Source organism: Pimephales promelas, chromosome 10, assembly GCF_988280905.1.
Source record: "Pimephales promelas chromosome 10, fPimPro1.hap1.1, whole genome shotgun sequence".
NCBI classification, from domain to species: Eukaryota; Metazoa; Chordata; class Actinopteri; order Cypriniformes; family Leuciscidae; genus Pimephales; species Pimephales promelas.
Genome location: NC_142778.1, coordinates 21,887,216 through 21,900,435, shown reverse-complemented (window position 1 = coordinate 21,900,435; position 13,220 = coordinate 21,887,216). Strand labels below are relative to the sequence as shown.

Below are 13,220 nucleotides of genomic sequence, written 5' to 3'. Positions count from 1 at the left end.
ATTTTTTAAGCTGATGCTTAAACTAATTTATCTGTTAGACAACAATAATAGGCACATACATAACAGTTAAAAATGAATTGAACATTTATATATATATTGTTTAAATTTGTGCAAATACGTAAATCTTCTCAGTATAACGCCATTAATCATCAGGCCACTAGAGGGTTCTGCGGATTGACCTCAGCCGAAGATCTGCGCATGCGCGTTCCGCCCGCGGAAATTTCAAACCTTCGAGCTCAGCTGACAGACAGACAGTCGTTTGAAAACTCCACAAACTCTGACACGGTTCTTTTACTGAGGTAAGATTAAGTCAAATATATTTGAACGATAAAACTCTCAAAAAAGACTTAATATATTTAAACGCATGCCATAGCCTTTCACTCTTTACGACTCCGACCATTTTGGAATTCGTATTTTTAACAACGTTCAACAATGATTGCTTGCTAGCAGCGCATTACGCGATTAATGACAAATGTTGTATTTCCGATCGTTCAGATTAATCTGTAATCTCAACGTCAACGGTCGTAGTTTATTGTTGTTGACATGAAGATTTGAAGTGAAACTATGAATTGTTCTTCTGTACTATGTAAACAAAGTTAGTAACACTTCTATTAGCAGCTATGTCGAATTGCAAATAGTCTATCATTCGTGTAATCTCAGATACATACAGCTGATTTAAGATTGGACCGTTTCTTTGTCTTCAATATGTTGTAAAGTCTCAATTAAACTTAATTTTGTTGAACTTGACGCTGTTTTTCAACTGTCTGGTGAAAAGATGGAAAATCAAAAGAGACCGAGAGATCCACTGGAGGAAAACCCTTCAACTTGTAGTGGTAAGAAGACTCTCCCCTCCCTCCTTCATGTTTTATATACAAAAACCATTGTGTTACTTGCCTACCTAGACACGGCATTTATGATTGTATTCTTTTGTTAACTGTTGAAAAGTCTAAGATAGAGCACCTTGAGTTGATTAATTTTCAGCTGAGCTTTATTGTTTATATACACAGATTATATGACACTGTCAGTTTATCATTAGGCTACTTAATGTTTTCTAGAACTTGCAAATGTGTTGAAGAAAAGGCGGTTGGCAGGGGGAGATGAGAACCTGGACCCCACCAAATCCCCTGCCAGGACACGCTTGAGATTGGCAGAGCTAGAGGTGAAACCAGACACTCCAGCCATATCCTCCATCCGTTCCAGGGTCCAGCAACTCAGCCAGAGACGAGATGGTGAGAATTTGGATTGATCCTTTTGCAAAATTAATCTGCCAACTCAAATATATTAACTTTTAAACAATCTTTAGCAGTTTTTCATGTCTTTTAACTTGCAAACTGATTTTCCATTACATTCCAAAATCATGTTGACCAAATGTGAATTTGTATGTAAAATCTTGATGTTAAAATGTCCATGTTATACATTAACAATCCTAAGTTCTCTTTTTATAATGCATGCTCATTTTATTTTCTCAATATTTTTAAAAATTGTCTTGTCGATATGCTCAATATGAGGTTTTTAAATTATATTTTCGATTTTTGGTAATGAATTGCCTTTTTTCTGATTGGTCAGGTGGGACTGGGTTAGTCCAACGCTGCCTGTCTGACCCTGGGTCTGAGGGTTGCATCGATGGCTTGACATCTGCGGTCTGTCACATTGGTGAGTATTTTCTTTCACTCAGGCACACTATGCTTACACACTATGCTTCTTTATTTACTGCATCATGTATTATGCCAAAGATGCTCTTTAATTGTGGCCAGCTTTCTGAATGTGTATTTTTATGAAAGGTGAAGGAGAGTTTAGCACTCGCCTACAGCGCTTCAAAGCTCCAACGCCTCTGAATAGCCCTGTTCGCTCCTCCCCCTGCACACGCAATCTCTCCAGCTTTGTGCATGGGATCCAACAGCAGTTGAACGATGCAGTGACACCCAGCAGTAAAGAGGCCTCCCGTATCCGCCAGGTAGATCTGTCCAACCCACCTGACCTTTTTTCTGACTATTCAATCCTTCAGAAACACATTACTAAGAGCAGGATTTGTGTAAAGTAACAAATCAAAAATGCTCACGTTACTGCTGTCACACTAAATTTTTTTGGAATGTAATGGTACTTTTACTTGTATATTTAGGCACGCAAGGATGAGTTGCGTTTATTGAAGGTTCAGCCAGTGGCAGAGAACATGTGGTTGAAGAGGAGTTTGTCTGACTCTTCCCTCACTGAGGTGAGCCAATCAAGTTATGATGTTTTTGTGTTCCTTGTGGAATCTTGTCTGGTTCTAGGGCATTTAGAAGTTTAGATCAAAAGTATATGATCTCCATTTTCCTAGAGGGCATCTCCATCTACATCCTCTCCCTGGGTTTACAGGAAAACTCGAAAACTCCAGTGGCCTCCATTACAGCCCGGGAGTGTGAGCATGTATTTGAGACAACTTGTTGAAGTGTATTTGATTTTTCAGCTCCTACAACCAACCCTCTACAATGCGTGAATCACTCGCACATGCGAGTAAATTTCACTGTGGGCGACTAAATAATTTTAACCATTAGCCATTGGCTAAAACAATCTTAGATTTTACTCGCCAGTTTGTGTGTTAGATGCCAAGTATAAGTTTAGCATAGATATATTTTCATTGGCTAAACACTGACTGAGCGCTTGAGTTTCGTTTTCCGTCAAGCGATCTGTTTAATATTTCAAATTCAGCTCAGCTTACCTGTATTTGAAGTACCGTAAACTGTAGTGTGAAGGCGCACGACTCGCTGCCGCGTTTCTCACAAACACAAAGAGAGAGAGAAAGTCTTGCATATCACGCAAAATTGATGCGCAAACGATGTTCTTACTTGTATTTTTCTGTCAAAATAACTGAGTTCATCTCAAATTATTCAGCTTTTAAGAACAAGCAGAAGATATGTCGGTTTCTCCGGAACTAATGCGCAAACGGCAATTTAATTGGATGGCACCCCTACCTTTTTTAAAATGAGCAAATCAGAGCGAATGGACGCTGACAAGGTGAACCCAAGGTGATTCATGAACCCAGCAGCTCATGAGTTGTAGGCCTATACTTTTTTTCTTTCTTTTTTTCTATGGTTGTTGTATATTTTCATTATTAGTTGTAGGATTATCTTACAATAATAATAACTTATCAATTACTATTCTAATAGCAGTGTGCAGGTGGGAGGAGCGTAGAGTTGAAAATAGGAGTTGGTCACAGGTGAAGAAGAAATGGTTTGTGTTTGCCGTTCCAAATTGTGGCAACAGAATGCGAAAATACAAGAACTTAAATTTTCATCGTCTTCCTTTCCATTACCATGAGTTTCTGCAGTTGTGTCTAGTTGTACTTCAACTTGATGTGCAAACTCCCTTACAAGTACCACGCGCTAAAGATTACCGCATTTGACAAGGATAACTACACAGACAAAACACAGCGGGGCCGGTTGATGAAAAATGCCGTTCCGTGGGCGAAGACACTCTTCACACACTACGCTCCTCCCACCTGCACACTGCTATTTACCTTTTTCCGGCTACAGCTGAGTTCCCTCACAACTGCCGTTTTAGCTGAGTGGGAGCTCTGGGCATTAGCTATAGCAGCTCTGTGCACCAATCCGGTTCATTTAAAAAAAAAAATAAAAATTTTATAGACAGTACTCACAAAGGTATAACGATCAAGATTAACTTAAAAATTGCCTGTAGTTCTCCTTTAAATAGGCTAATGCTTGATTATCATAATATAATGTTTGATTGTCTGATTTTAAGAGTGTACAAAAAGCTGAGCCATATTACAATGCTAAGCTGATGTGGTGGAATTGTATATTTTTATATACAGTATCAGACTGGCGAGTAACCCAAAAAATTGACTAGCCAATGGGGATTCTATTGCCAAGGTGTGCGTAGAGGGTTGTCATTTTTGGGTTGTTTTCTCTTTTTTTTTGTTTTTCTCACCCTTGGTTTGATATTCATCCTCCTGTATTTGCTTATGGTCACTGGGGCAAAGTTATTTGTTTGCACAGACTCACTTGGGAGAACAGTGTCTTGTTTTATTCAACACTTATGCACCGTTTTATTTGTAAAGGTAGGGCCAAATCTAGTTTTAGCTTTTATTCTCAGCCTTTAATTTGTTCTGCAGGAAGATCTAAAGGGAACTGAATTCAGCTCCTGTGAAGGTGACAGTAAGGTATTTGATGGAAGTCTGAATGTGGACATCCGTTTCCCCAATGAAGAACTTTACACTTCGACAGGTAAATGTACTTCCTGAAATCTTTTGGATCTAACGTAAACTGCCATATTTGCCGTAATTACCACATATACTTCTTTAACAGAATCTGGGGCTTTGAACAACTCCGCCCTAATTGACAAGATGTTTGAGGATGTCCTACAGCATGCAGAAAAGGAAGATAAAGGTGAAGAAGAGGAAAAGGAAGGAAATAAGAAAGAGGAGGTGGAGAAAGATGAGAGCAATTCATCACAGACTGAAAAGGAAGACAAAACAGAACCAGACACAATTAAAATGGAAAACAAACCAGAACCAGTCACAGTCACCTTAAATGAGGAGCCTCTTGACCACAGTGAGATGTGTGAAGACCGTGTAGAAACTCCTGAAGCCAGTTTTTCAATGGATGAAGGGAAGGAGGCCCAGTCTGTTGACTGTAGTGAAGGAGAAATGGAGGGGAAACAGGAGATCGCCCCCATGGATGCTGAAGATGACTTTCTTACACTGCCGCCCAGCTGTATCCTCTCTCCTCTCAGCAAATCTGTGGAAGCTGTTGTTACACCACTGGTATACTGGCCTGGTTTCAGATATTTTAAATGATTTTGTAGTGGTAGCCAGTGTATGGGAGAAATTGCATTAATATGGCTGTATATTGTAGTCTATGAAACCCTAAAACAATATGCCTTTTAGCATAATTATGCCACTTTTCATATGAAATTAAATCCCAATGTTTTCCCTTGATGAGAAATTCAAATATACAGATACATGCAACTTTCTGTTAGAGTGTGAGAATGTAATTGATTATATAGATTTAAATGTTTTAGGTAGATAACAAGACCATTTTTTAATTGTTCCTACAGAAGATTGCAATCACTGTGTCTGAGCCATCAGTCCAACCACCCTCCCTTGAAGAAATAACAGATAGTCCTGCTGAAAATGTTCAACCTTTATACAGGTGTGTCTCACTTGAAAAAGAAGAACCTTATTGTCATTTTCCATCACTGTGTTTATCCATCTTGGTATTTAAAAATGGTAGTGCATGTTGCTTACTAGTGACGGACTGATAAATCAGCCAGTTTTTCTTTTATAATAATATACACTACTGTTCATAAGTGTAGGTTTGTAAGATGATTTTGAATAACAACAGTACATAACAGTGTTATATCAGTCATGAGCCACTCTACTCTCTAGATTTTGGTCAGCCACTGGTATTTACCCTTTTAAATGACATACACAGGTCATTATTATTAACCATTGTTGAACCTATAATTGGCAGCATTGACGCCTACCGCTTACAGAGGAAGATTCACCATCCCTCTACTCAGAGCTTGACCCCTGGAGTTCAGAAGCAGGTTCAAGAGAAGACATGCTCAAAAAAGCCCATCAACATCAAGGAGAGAATTAAGGTTTGAAAGGGGGTCTATGGATTTTATAGAATTTATTTGTCTACCTGTAAGAGAGACTTATTCTGGGGTATTTTTAAGAGCCTTCATGCTTGCAGAAGTTGATGCAGGAGATTGTATTTGGTCCATTTAAGGCTTTAAATGAGGAGGCAGCAAAGTTGCAGACCATCATCACACAGACTCTGCAAGCTCTGAGCTGCTGCAGTGATGAAGAACACGGGAAGGGTTCCCAGCAGGAGGCTGAGGCTGAGAAACTTTTGCTTGTCTCCAGTAAGTATAGTAGAACCCTAGTGAAAAAGCGTGAACCTTCCGCAAATCACTTAGAGCCAAATCAGAGCATGAAGCTTAATACGTCCCCGTAATGCAGGTGAGAAGCGAGCAGCTTTACTGGCAGAGGTCAGCCGGCTGAGAGAGGGTGAGTCTGGAGAACCAGAGTCCCAGAATGCAACTCTTCAGCCCTGCAGGGGAACTGTCAGCATCAGCAGCATCCAGCTGCCCCTCAAGGTGGAGTTTGTGTGCTCTGCTCGCGCAGGTGAGTGTGTTAATGCATATTTATTATTGGAAGCAGTTAAATCTTGATTGCGCAAGGTTTTGACTGTTGTCTCTATAAAGGCCGTCCAACGCACTACTTCTTCGTTTTGATCCGTTATGGCCCATGTAACATTGTCGCGACACCTTTGGCTACAGCTGTTGATGCCCAAAATGGAGACACCATCTCCTTCCCGACTTCCATCACACTGTGAGTCCTTACACTACATAAAATGCTCTTCTGCTTCTTTAATTTAAATGTAAAATATATACCTGGTTTTAATGTTTGCTTCCACAGACAAGACATCCGTTCCAGTTTTGAGATTGATGTTGAGGTTTACAGTTTGGTAGGTACAGCTCATATACGACCAAAAACATTAGTTTTCATTCATTCGAAGGGAAGTCGCCCCTCTCGAAAAATTTTTTATTCCCTCAAACTAGTTTGTAATACGGTTTTATTGTGTATTTCTGTTTTATAGTCCAATACTCAGAGTAGTACCAGCAGTGTTAATGCTCAGCAGTTTCGCAGCTCTACAAAGTCAAGGGTATGTACACTGCTATGTACAGAGCAGAGTGTTTTATTACTTATGTCAATGCACAGCTGCTACAGAAATGTTTGTGTTTCTAGGTGACACCCAAGAAGATTCTCCACAGCATCACAGTATGTATCTTTTCTCTCTGATTCATGAAACATGAGCTAAACAAATTTCTTTATTTTCTGTAATTGTTATAATGTAACAATCCATATTAAGAATGCTTTCACACACATTTAGAAAATAATTTTGCTTATGTATCATGAATGAGGTGCAATGTGTTTAAATTGGGAGAAAATTAATCAATGAAAAATTGTTGAATGATAGACAACCTCGTCTCATCCAAATGTGTTTTGTTTTCTTAGAAATCTAACCAGAGTGTGACGTGTAAGTATTTAACTAATTTCCTCATTTAATCATTGGTTGATTGGTGGTATCAGATATTGATATTTCTCATCTGTCCATTATAGCTGCTACTCTGCCTGGTCTGAGTGCCCAACGCTCTAGTAACTTTACATTAGTGGGCTCTCACAAGATCACCTTGAATTCATTGGGACAGAGCAAGTTTACTCTGGACAAGGTATTGATACAGCTAAACTGTGGTCACATTAGAGGAAAAAAAAGGAGAGGAAGTGTTCATGTGGTGTTGTCACTTTTGTAGGCACTTTTATCACTTACAATAATACATATTTAATACACTTTTACACTGTTAATTGTGGATATTCACTTTGGGAATTAACTAGGACACTAATAGTTGAATGGTGTATTGAGGGTTTGTCTTGTGTTTTGCACTGTGGTGGGAGTTGTGGTGATGTAACTGGGTCTCTGTCCGTCTCTCCTGTTTCTCTCCACTTAGATGAAATTTGATGGCAAAATCAGGCGACTCCTTGGAGATGAGTTTCTGGAAAAGGTGTCACTCTTTCCACCTTAGTCTCTGCCTCTGGTTTAGTGGGCATTGCACATTTTCTGTGTTTGTGTATGACAGAGTAAAATGCTGGGCATTATATTAATCTGTTTTCTGTTTGAATGCCCTGGCCTGTGCAAATTGCAATGGTCAAAAAAAAAAATTTTTATTTGCTTTGGGATAAATTTATCCCACAATATATCCCCTCTTTGAATCGCCTAATGCTCTGTGTTTTATTACTGAGATATCAGGGAATTGGAAAATCCTGGTCCTGGAAAATTAAATATTCATTGCTCTAGTTGTGCCCTGTAATATATTTAAATTCAAATGATATGCGTTTCATTAGAAGTAGTATAATTGTATTTCAAATTAATCTTCTTTGTTAGACATGTGCAATATAACCAATTTGGTTATATTTAGTTAATGTATACAACTAAAATAGGAACGAATGACCTTAAATTTATTGAGGTAACAGACATTTACTCAGTAGCCTTTTCAGGGCAAATACTGCATGATGCAGTAACACTGCACTCTTCAAGTAACAACAAAATATGGTTATGAGCTTTAAACTGTCCAGTAAAATAAATTATATTAGTTTATATAAGTATAAAGTCACACTCTGTCTCTCTCTCGTCAAGTGTCACTCACGGAGTTTGCTTCGCTTTTGTACAGTCCAGCGCCTCGGGCCGACTAGGTGTGTGTATGTATGTGAGAGAGACGCGTGAGTGATAGACAGACGGAGGAAGAGCAGGGAAAGAAATACAACTGAAAAAATACGCTGCATGTTTTAAATAATGTTAAAAAAAAATGAACGAAACGGAATATGTGGCGGCGAATTAGTCTATGTGTGGTAAACACTGCATAAAAGTCACATGCGAACTACTTGGCTCGGTTTCTTAACTTTTTCGCTGACAAAAGCAGAGCTGTGGAGAGCCGCTTCGCCATGCTTTCAATGTTTTGATTTCGTCGTTGTAGCTGAAATAGGGGTTTGCTTCCCCCGGTCTTCATTTTCATCAGACTTACGTTCTTCTCCCACACAAAAACAGAATTTCAAACCAAATATGTAAAATTCCACGTAATTCTGTGTCAACACTAGATTCCGCGCCAATTTCGCAATTCCGTCCACGATTCCGCTCTACATATGTTTTGTTTGTTTGTTGTTGTTTTTTTGTGACTAACCCATTTGTTGTTTTGTGTAGGTTCCCTTCCTCTCTCCTCTAGAGGGCCACATCTATCTGCGACTGCACAGTGAGGGCCACTCTAATGTCAAGCATCAGAGCTTTTTGGTGGGTTGGTGTATGTGTCCCAGAACCAGACTGATGCCTCAGTTGGCTGATTTTTATTACATGAAAAGGGCACTTAACATAGGGGCGGCAGTGGTTCATGTAGGTTATCTACAAACCGAAAGGTTGGTGGTTCAATCCCCGGTTCCACCTGACCAAGTGTCGAGGTGTCCATGAGCAAGACACCTAACCCCAGCTGCTCCCGACGAGCTGGATGGCACCTTGTATGGCTGACACCGCCGTCGGTGAATGAATGAATGAATGAGTGTGTGAATGGGCGAATGTGAGGCAATATGTAAAGCGCTTTGGTGGCCATTAGGTCTATGAAAGCGCTATATAAATGCAGTCCAGACTCCATTTACCATTTACTTAACATATCAGTGTTCCCTCAGTTAATTTGTATATAAGCAAAAATTTGACCATACAGTTGGCAATACATATTTACTTAACCAGATGTGTGAAGTAAGTGAGCAGTTTATCTTCATAGTTTTTAAATGAAGGTTTGAGAATGGCTTTGGATACAATAATATGTCATGTTGTATAGCTGCAGCTGGTCTAAGAAAGCAGTAGTCAGCATAGCCAGACATCTGCCTGATGAAGCACTGTAAATTTGTGTGAATGAACGAGTGTGGGCTTGATGTCTGAGGAAGAGACTAATAAAGCAGTGTTCCTCCCCTATTACATCAGTGTGTTGGACCAAAAAATCTTTCGTTATTTATGATCTGTTTGTGTAGGAAATGTGCTGTGAAATTTATGTCTTTATTATTTCTTTTTCTACTCGTAGACCATGTTTGAGGATGTGAGTGGCTTTGGAGCCTGGCAGAGGTTCTACTTCATTCTGGAAGGGGGACACCTGCTTTACTGGAACAACCCCAATGAGATGGGTGACAAGGTGAGTTTGTTCAGCTATGTTTGTATGCAATGTGCATCCTTTCTACTCATTATTGTCTTTTTATCATCTCTTCTCCCAGCCAGCAGATGGCAGTCTCTCTCTCTTTGGCTTCTGCAATGTCAGGCCTGTGGAGCGAGAGTCCTGCGCACGGCCACACACCTTTGAGTTGGTAGAGACTAACACCCTTCAGCAAGAAGACAGCCAGACCTTGAAGAAGTAATGCATCCCCTTTCAACCTGCTTTGTATTGTTACAATGTCGATAGTATGTAGAAATTAACAACATTTACTCATTCTCCATGTTAGCTGGACAGAGAAATTCATGTTTATTTATCAGTTAAAGACTTTTGAAAGCCGAAAACGAATATAATGTAACACTTGGCCGATTACCGAACATGGTTTTTCGCATTTTTTCCCATTTATTTTGACAATTTTTTTCCAAAAAAAAGGGTCTTTTTACTATTTTGTCTTGCTCTTCAAAGAAAAAAAATCTATTACAAAACTACAATTTTAAAAATATTTATTTAACTTTGAACATTTCAAAATATTTATTTAACTTTGAACATTTTGTTTGCATTCTAGCAGACATACCTACAAAGCACAATAGGCTATAACTTAAATTATTCAACTAAAGATATTTTTATTCTTTGAGCTTATTTTAGGCTGCTGAAAGAATATAACGTTTTTATGCCTACAACAAAAACGTTTTTAAGGTATTTAAGGCTGCTGTCATTTTAAGACCAAATGCTTGGATCAATCGGTAATACAGTATGCTGACACATAACCATGACGATGGGCAGTTTGACTGATACCTCTGTCAGTATTTCAACATTCAGGCGCAAAGAGGAGGGAGCGCTTCTGGTGTGCGTCATTCAGCCCGATACAACGTTTGAGTGATTTTCTCACAACTTACTGCGCAAAATTAATAACTTGATACTATATCTGAAGATTCTTGTTAAACACATGTGTCTCTGACTTCATTTTCACGCTGACTTGAATTAGGCCTACATTAAATAGTGCTGTATGATTTTGCAGATGGCACCTCTTGACAATTCAGCTGGACAGTGTCTCCAAATGTGGACATACACGCAGATAGCTCAAAATGTGTATAGATGACATGCCACTTGACTTGAAAGTGGTGTGTAGGGCTGGGTATTGAGACAAATTTCACAATTCGATTTTGATTCACAAGCTTGCAATTCGATTCGAGTTTAATTACGATTCGATTCAATATCGATTATTTTGGATATCAGTTACAATAAATGCCAATTTTTCTCAAGGGAATCAAATCTTTTAAATGCTGTAAACTATGGGAGTCTAGTTGTAGCCTATAAGCTTCATTAGGGTAGGTAATAATTAACTGTTTTGTAGCTATACAAACACTTAAATTACACTTTTATTTATTTTTATAATAAGAAGATTATATGAAATATAAACATTTAAATGGTGGCTGTCATAAAAACTTGCCAGATTTATTCAAACATGCATTAAATATTAACGAGTGTGGACTAACGAGTTTATGTGGGTTTTCTGAGGTAAATATGACGATACATGACATTGATTACAAGCTGTTTAACTGACGTCTTTCCATGGTTGAAACGCTGATTGAGCAAATCAATGTGACATTATACGGATTTCGATAAGTTGTACTCTATCTTTTAACACACTTTCAGATGCTCATTCATGTTTATTTGGCGCTGTAACTGGTATTATTAACCCGGAAGAAAGATCAGCGCTGCTGCTTCTCTTGAGCTGAGCCAGAGCGATCTCACGCCACAGCGCCAAAACACTATTTATGTTTTTGAATTTCTAAAGAAAATGGACGTAATTTGAAAATTGTTTCTTATCAATAGTAACAAAGGACAAAGATTATTGTGTTTTTTTTTTTTTTTTTTGGATGCACGCAGCCGTGATACAATGTCCCATTCATTCAAATGAGATATTCAAATATCGAGAAATCGATATTTATTACCCAGCCCTAGTGGTGTGTATATTTACGCAAAAATCATGATGCCATGTTGTTTGTTGTGCAGGTGCTGGTTTTCAGCAGACACACGAGAGGAGAGGTCTGAGTGGATGGAGAAACTAAATCAAACCTTACTGGACTTTCTTACCTGGAACAGGAAGCCTGTTTCTATTGATAATCGGGCCAGCACATCCTCTAACACTGGGACCTCTCGTGAGAGCATTCTGTAACACAACACAAATGTGACACCTCTCCATGTAACACTAAGAAAGGAGATCTTTGAGAATATCATATGTGGCACACAAAGAGCTTCTGAGAATAAACTCAAAAGCCAAACAGGACTTTTTTACGTAATAGTGTATCATACTGTACATGTACTTGTGTATGTTCTACTGCTTTATTAGATGCATACAGAATAGTGGCATGATCTATCAGTACTTTTAGATTCTCTAAGGATAGATAGATTTTCCACATTGCCATCAATTTTCAGATAACCCATGTAGTAAGAGCAGTGCAGTTAATATATACGAGGAAAGTCTCTTGAGTGCCTATATGAATGTTTATTTATCTCCTGCCTTATTGACAATTGCCCATTATTGAATGAAAGTTTTACATTTTAATGCAATAATCTGTTCCAGTTTATGCTTTTGTGAGGGTGTCCTTAATTACACTAAACAATATAGCTATGTTTATGGCATTAGTTAGAAAGCACTTCTTGGCTGCCTCTGACTAAAGCTTTTTATCTTTTTGCTTTTTCATTTACTCTGGGAACAATTTATATGACTGTCATACTGCAGTTGTCATCTAGAAGGGAGAATAGTTTTTATTTGAATGTACAATACAAGTACGTTGTGAATCGTATAGCTTATGATTTTTCTGGAAGGATGTTTTCATAGTATGCCTCCATATGACTTGATTTTGAAAAACATTGGCAGTTGTATACCTCAAAAAATGATTTTGGGAATACATGACCATGCATTATATATAATGAGGTGTACATTATATTTCAGGAGACAGTCTAGCCAGCATAAACTAAGCAATTGAGTTTATACTCTAATCTGATGGTCATATGGGGTTCTTGGGTTCAAATCTGGAATGTGCAAGAGTAAGAATAACACTACAGAGCTATCTGTCTGAAATGCCTTATTATAATTTACCATGCTTGCAGGGGGAGAGAGCAAGGTATGACCATTGTGATCTTTTTGTGGTTTATTTGAAGCTTCTGATTGTCTTGAGAATGAAGAGTTGCCACTCTAGGGACTCTGAGACTCTTAGGAAATGTTTCTGTGCTATGTATGTCCAATATATGTGTTTTTTCCAAGGGGCTCTCATGCTATTGCTGTGTTAAACTATATAAAACTATATGAAATATCCTGGTAAAGGTGTTGTAAAATAAAAATGGCTGTTAAAGCCTCAAATATTTGTTTTTATTTTGAGCTTAAACTTGGCAGCAAATCTTATTTTTGCAGATCTGGCAGAATATCATTACAAGCCATTTTACTTATTAGAAATATGAGCACT

The 13,220-nt window shown here is 38.4% G+C and overlaps 1 protein-coding gene across 6 annotated transcripts; it reads left to right on the top strand.

Moving 5' to 3' along the window:
• Nucleotides 1-167: 167 nt before the first annotated feature.
• Nucleotides 168-13,117, top strand: anln2 (anillin, actin binding protein 2). 6 transcript variants are annotated; one of them, XM_089135482.1, is made up of 24 exons: nt 168-299; nt 776-833; nt 1,056-1,229; nt 1,567-1,653; nt 1,782-1,954; nt 2,120-2,212; nt 2,318-2,398; nt 4,109-4,220; nt 4,302-4,759; nt 5,056-5,147; nt 5,469-5,598; nt 5,730-5,865; nt 5,963-6,127; nt 6,208-6,334; nt 6,422-6,470; nt 6,603-6,668; nt 6,752-6,784; nt 7,022-7,043; nt 7,127-7,236; nt 7,513-7,566; nt 8,760-8,846; nt 9,628-9,735; nt 9,815-9,951; nt 11,767-13,117. In XM_089135482.1, the coding sequence occupies exons 2-24, from the start codon at nt 776-778 to the stop codon at nt 11,927-11,929; spliced, it is 2,715 nt and encodes a 904-aa protein (XP_088991608.1). In that variant the 5' UTR covers nt 168-299; the 3' UTR covers nt 11,930-13,117. The 6 variants fall into 6 exon arrangements, with proteins under 6 accessions (XP_088991608.1, XP_088991606.1, XP_088991609.1 ...); XM_089135480.1 differs by having other exon boundaries at nt 5,053-5,147; XM_089135481.1 differs by having other exon boundaries at nt 237-301; nt 770-833; nt 5,053-5,147.
• The last annotated feature ends 103 nt before the right edge of the window (nt 13,118-13,220 follow it).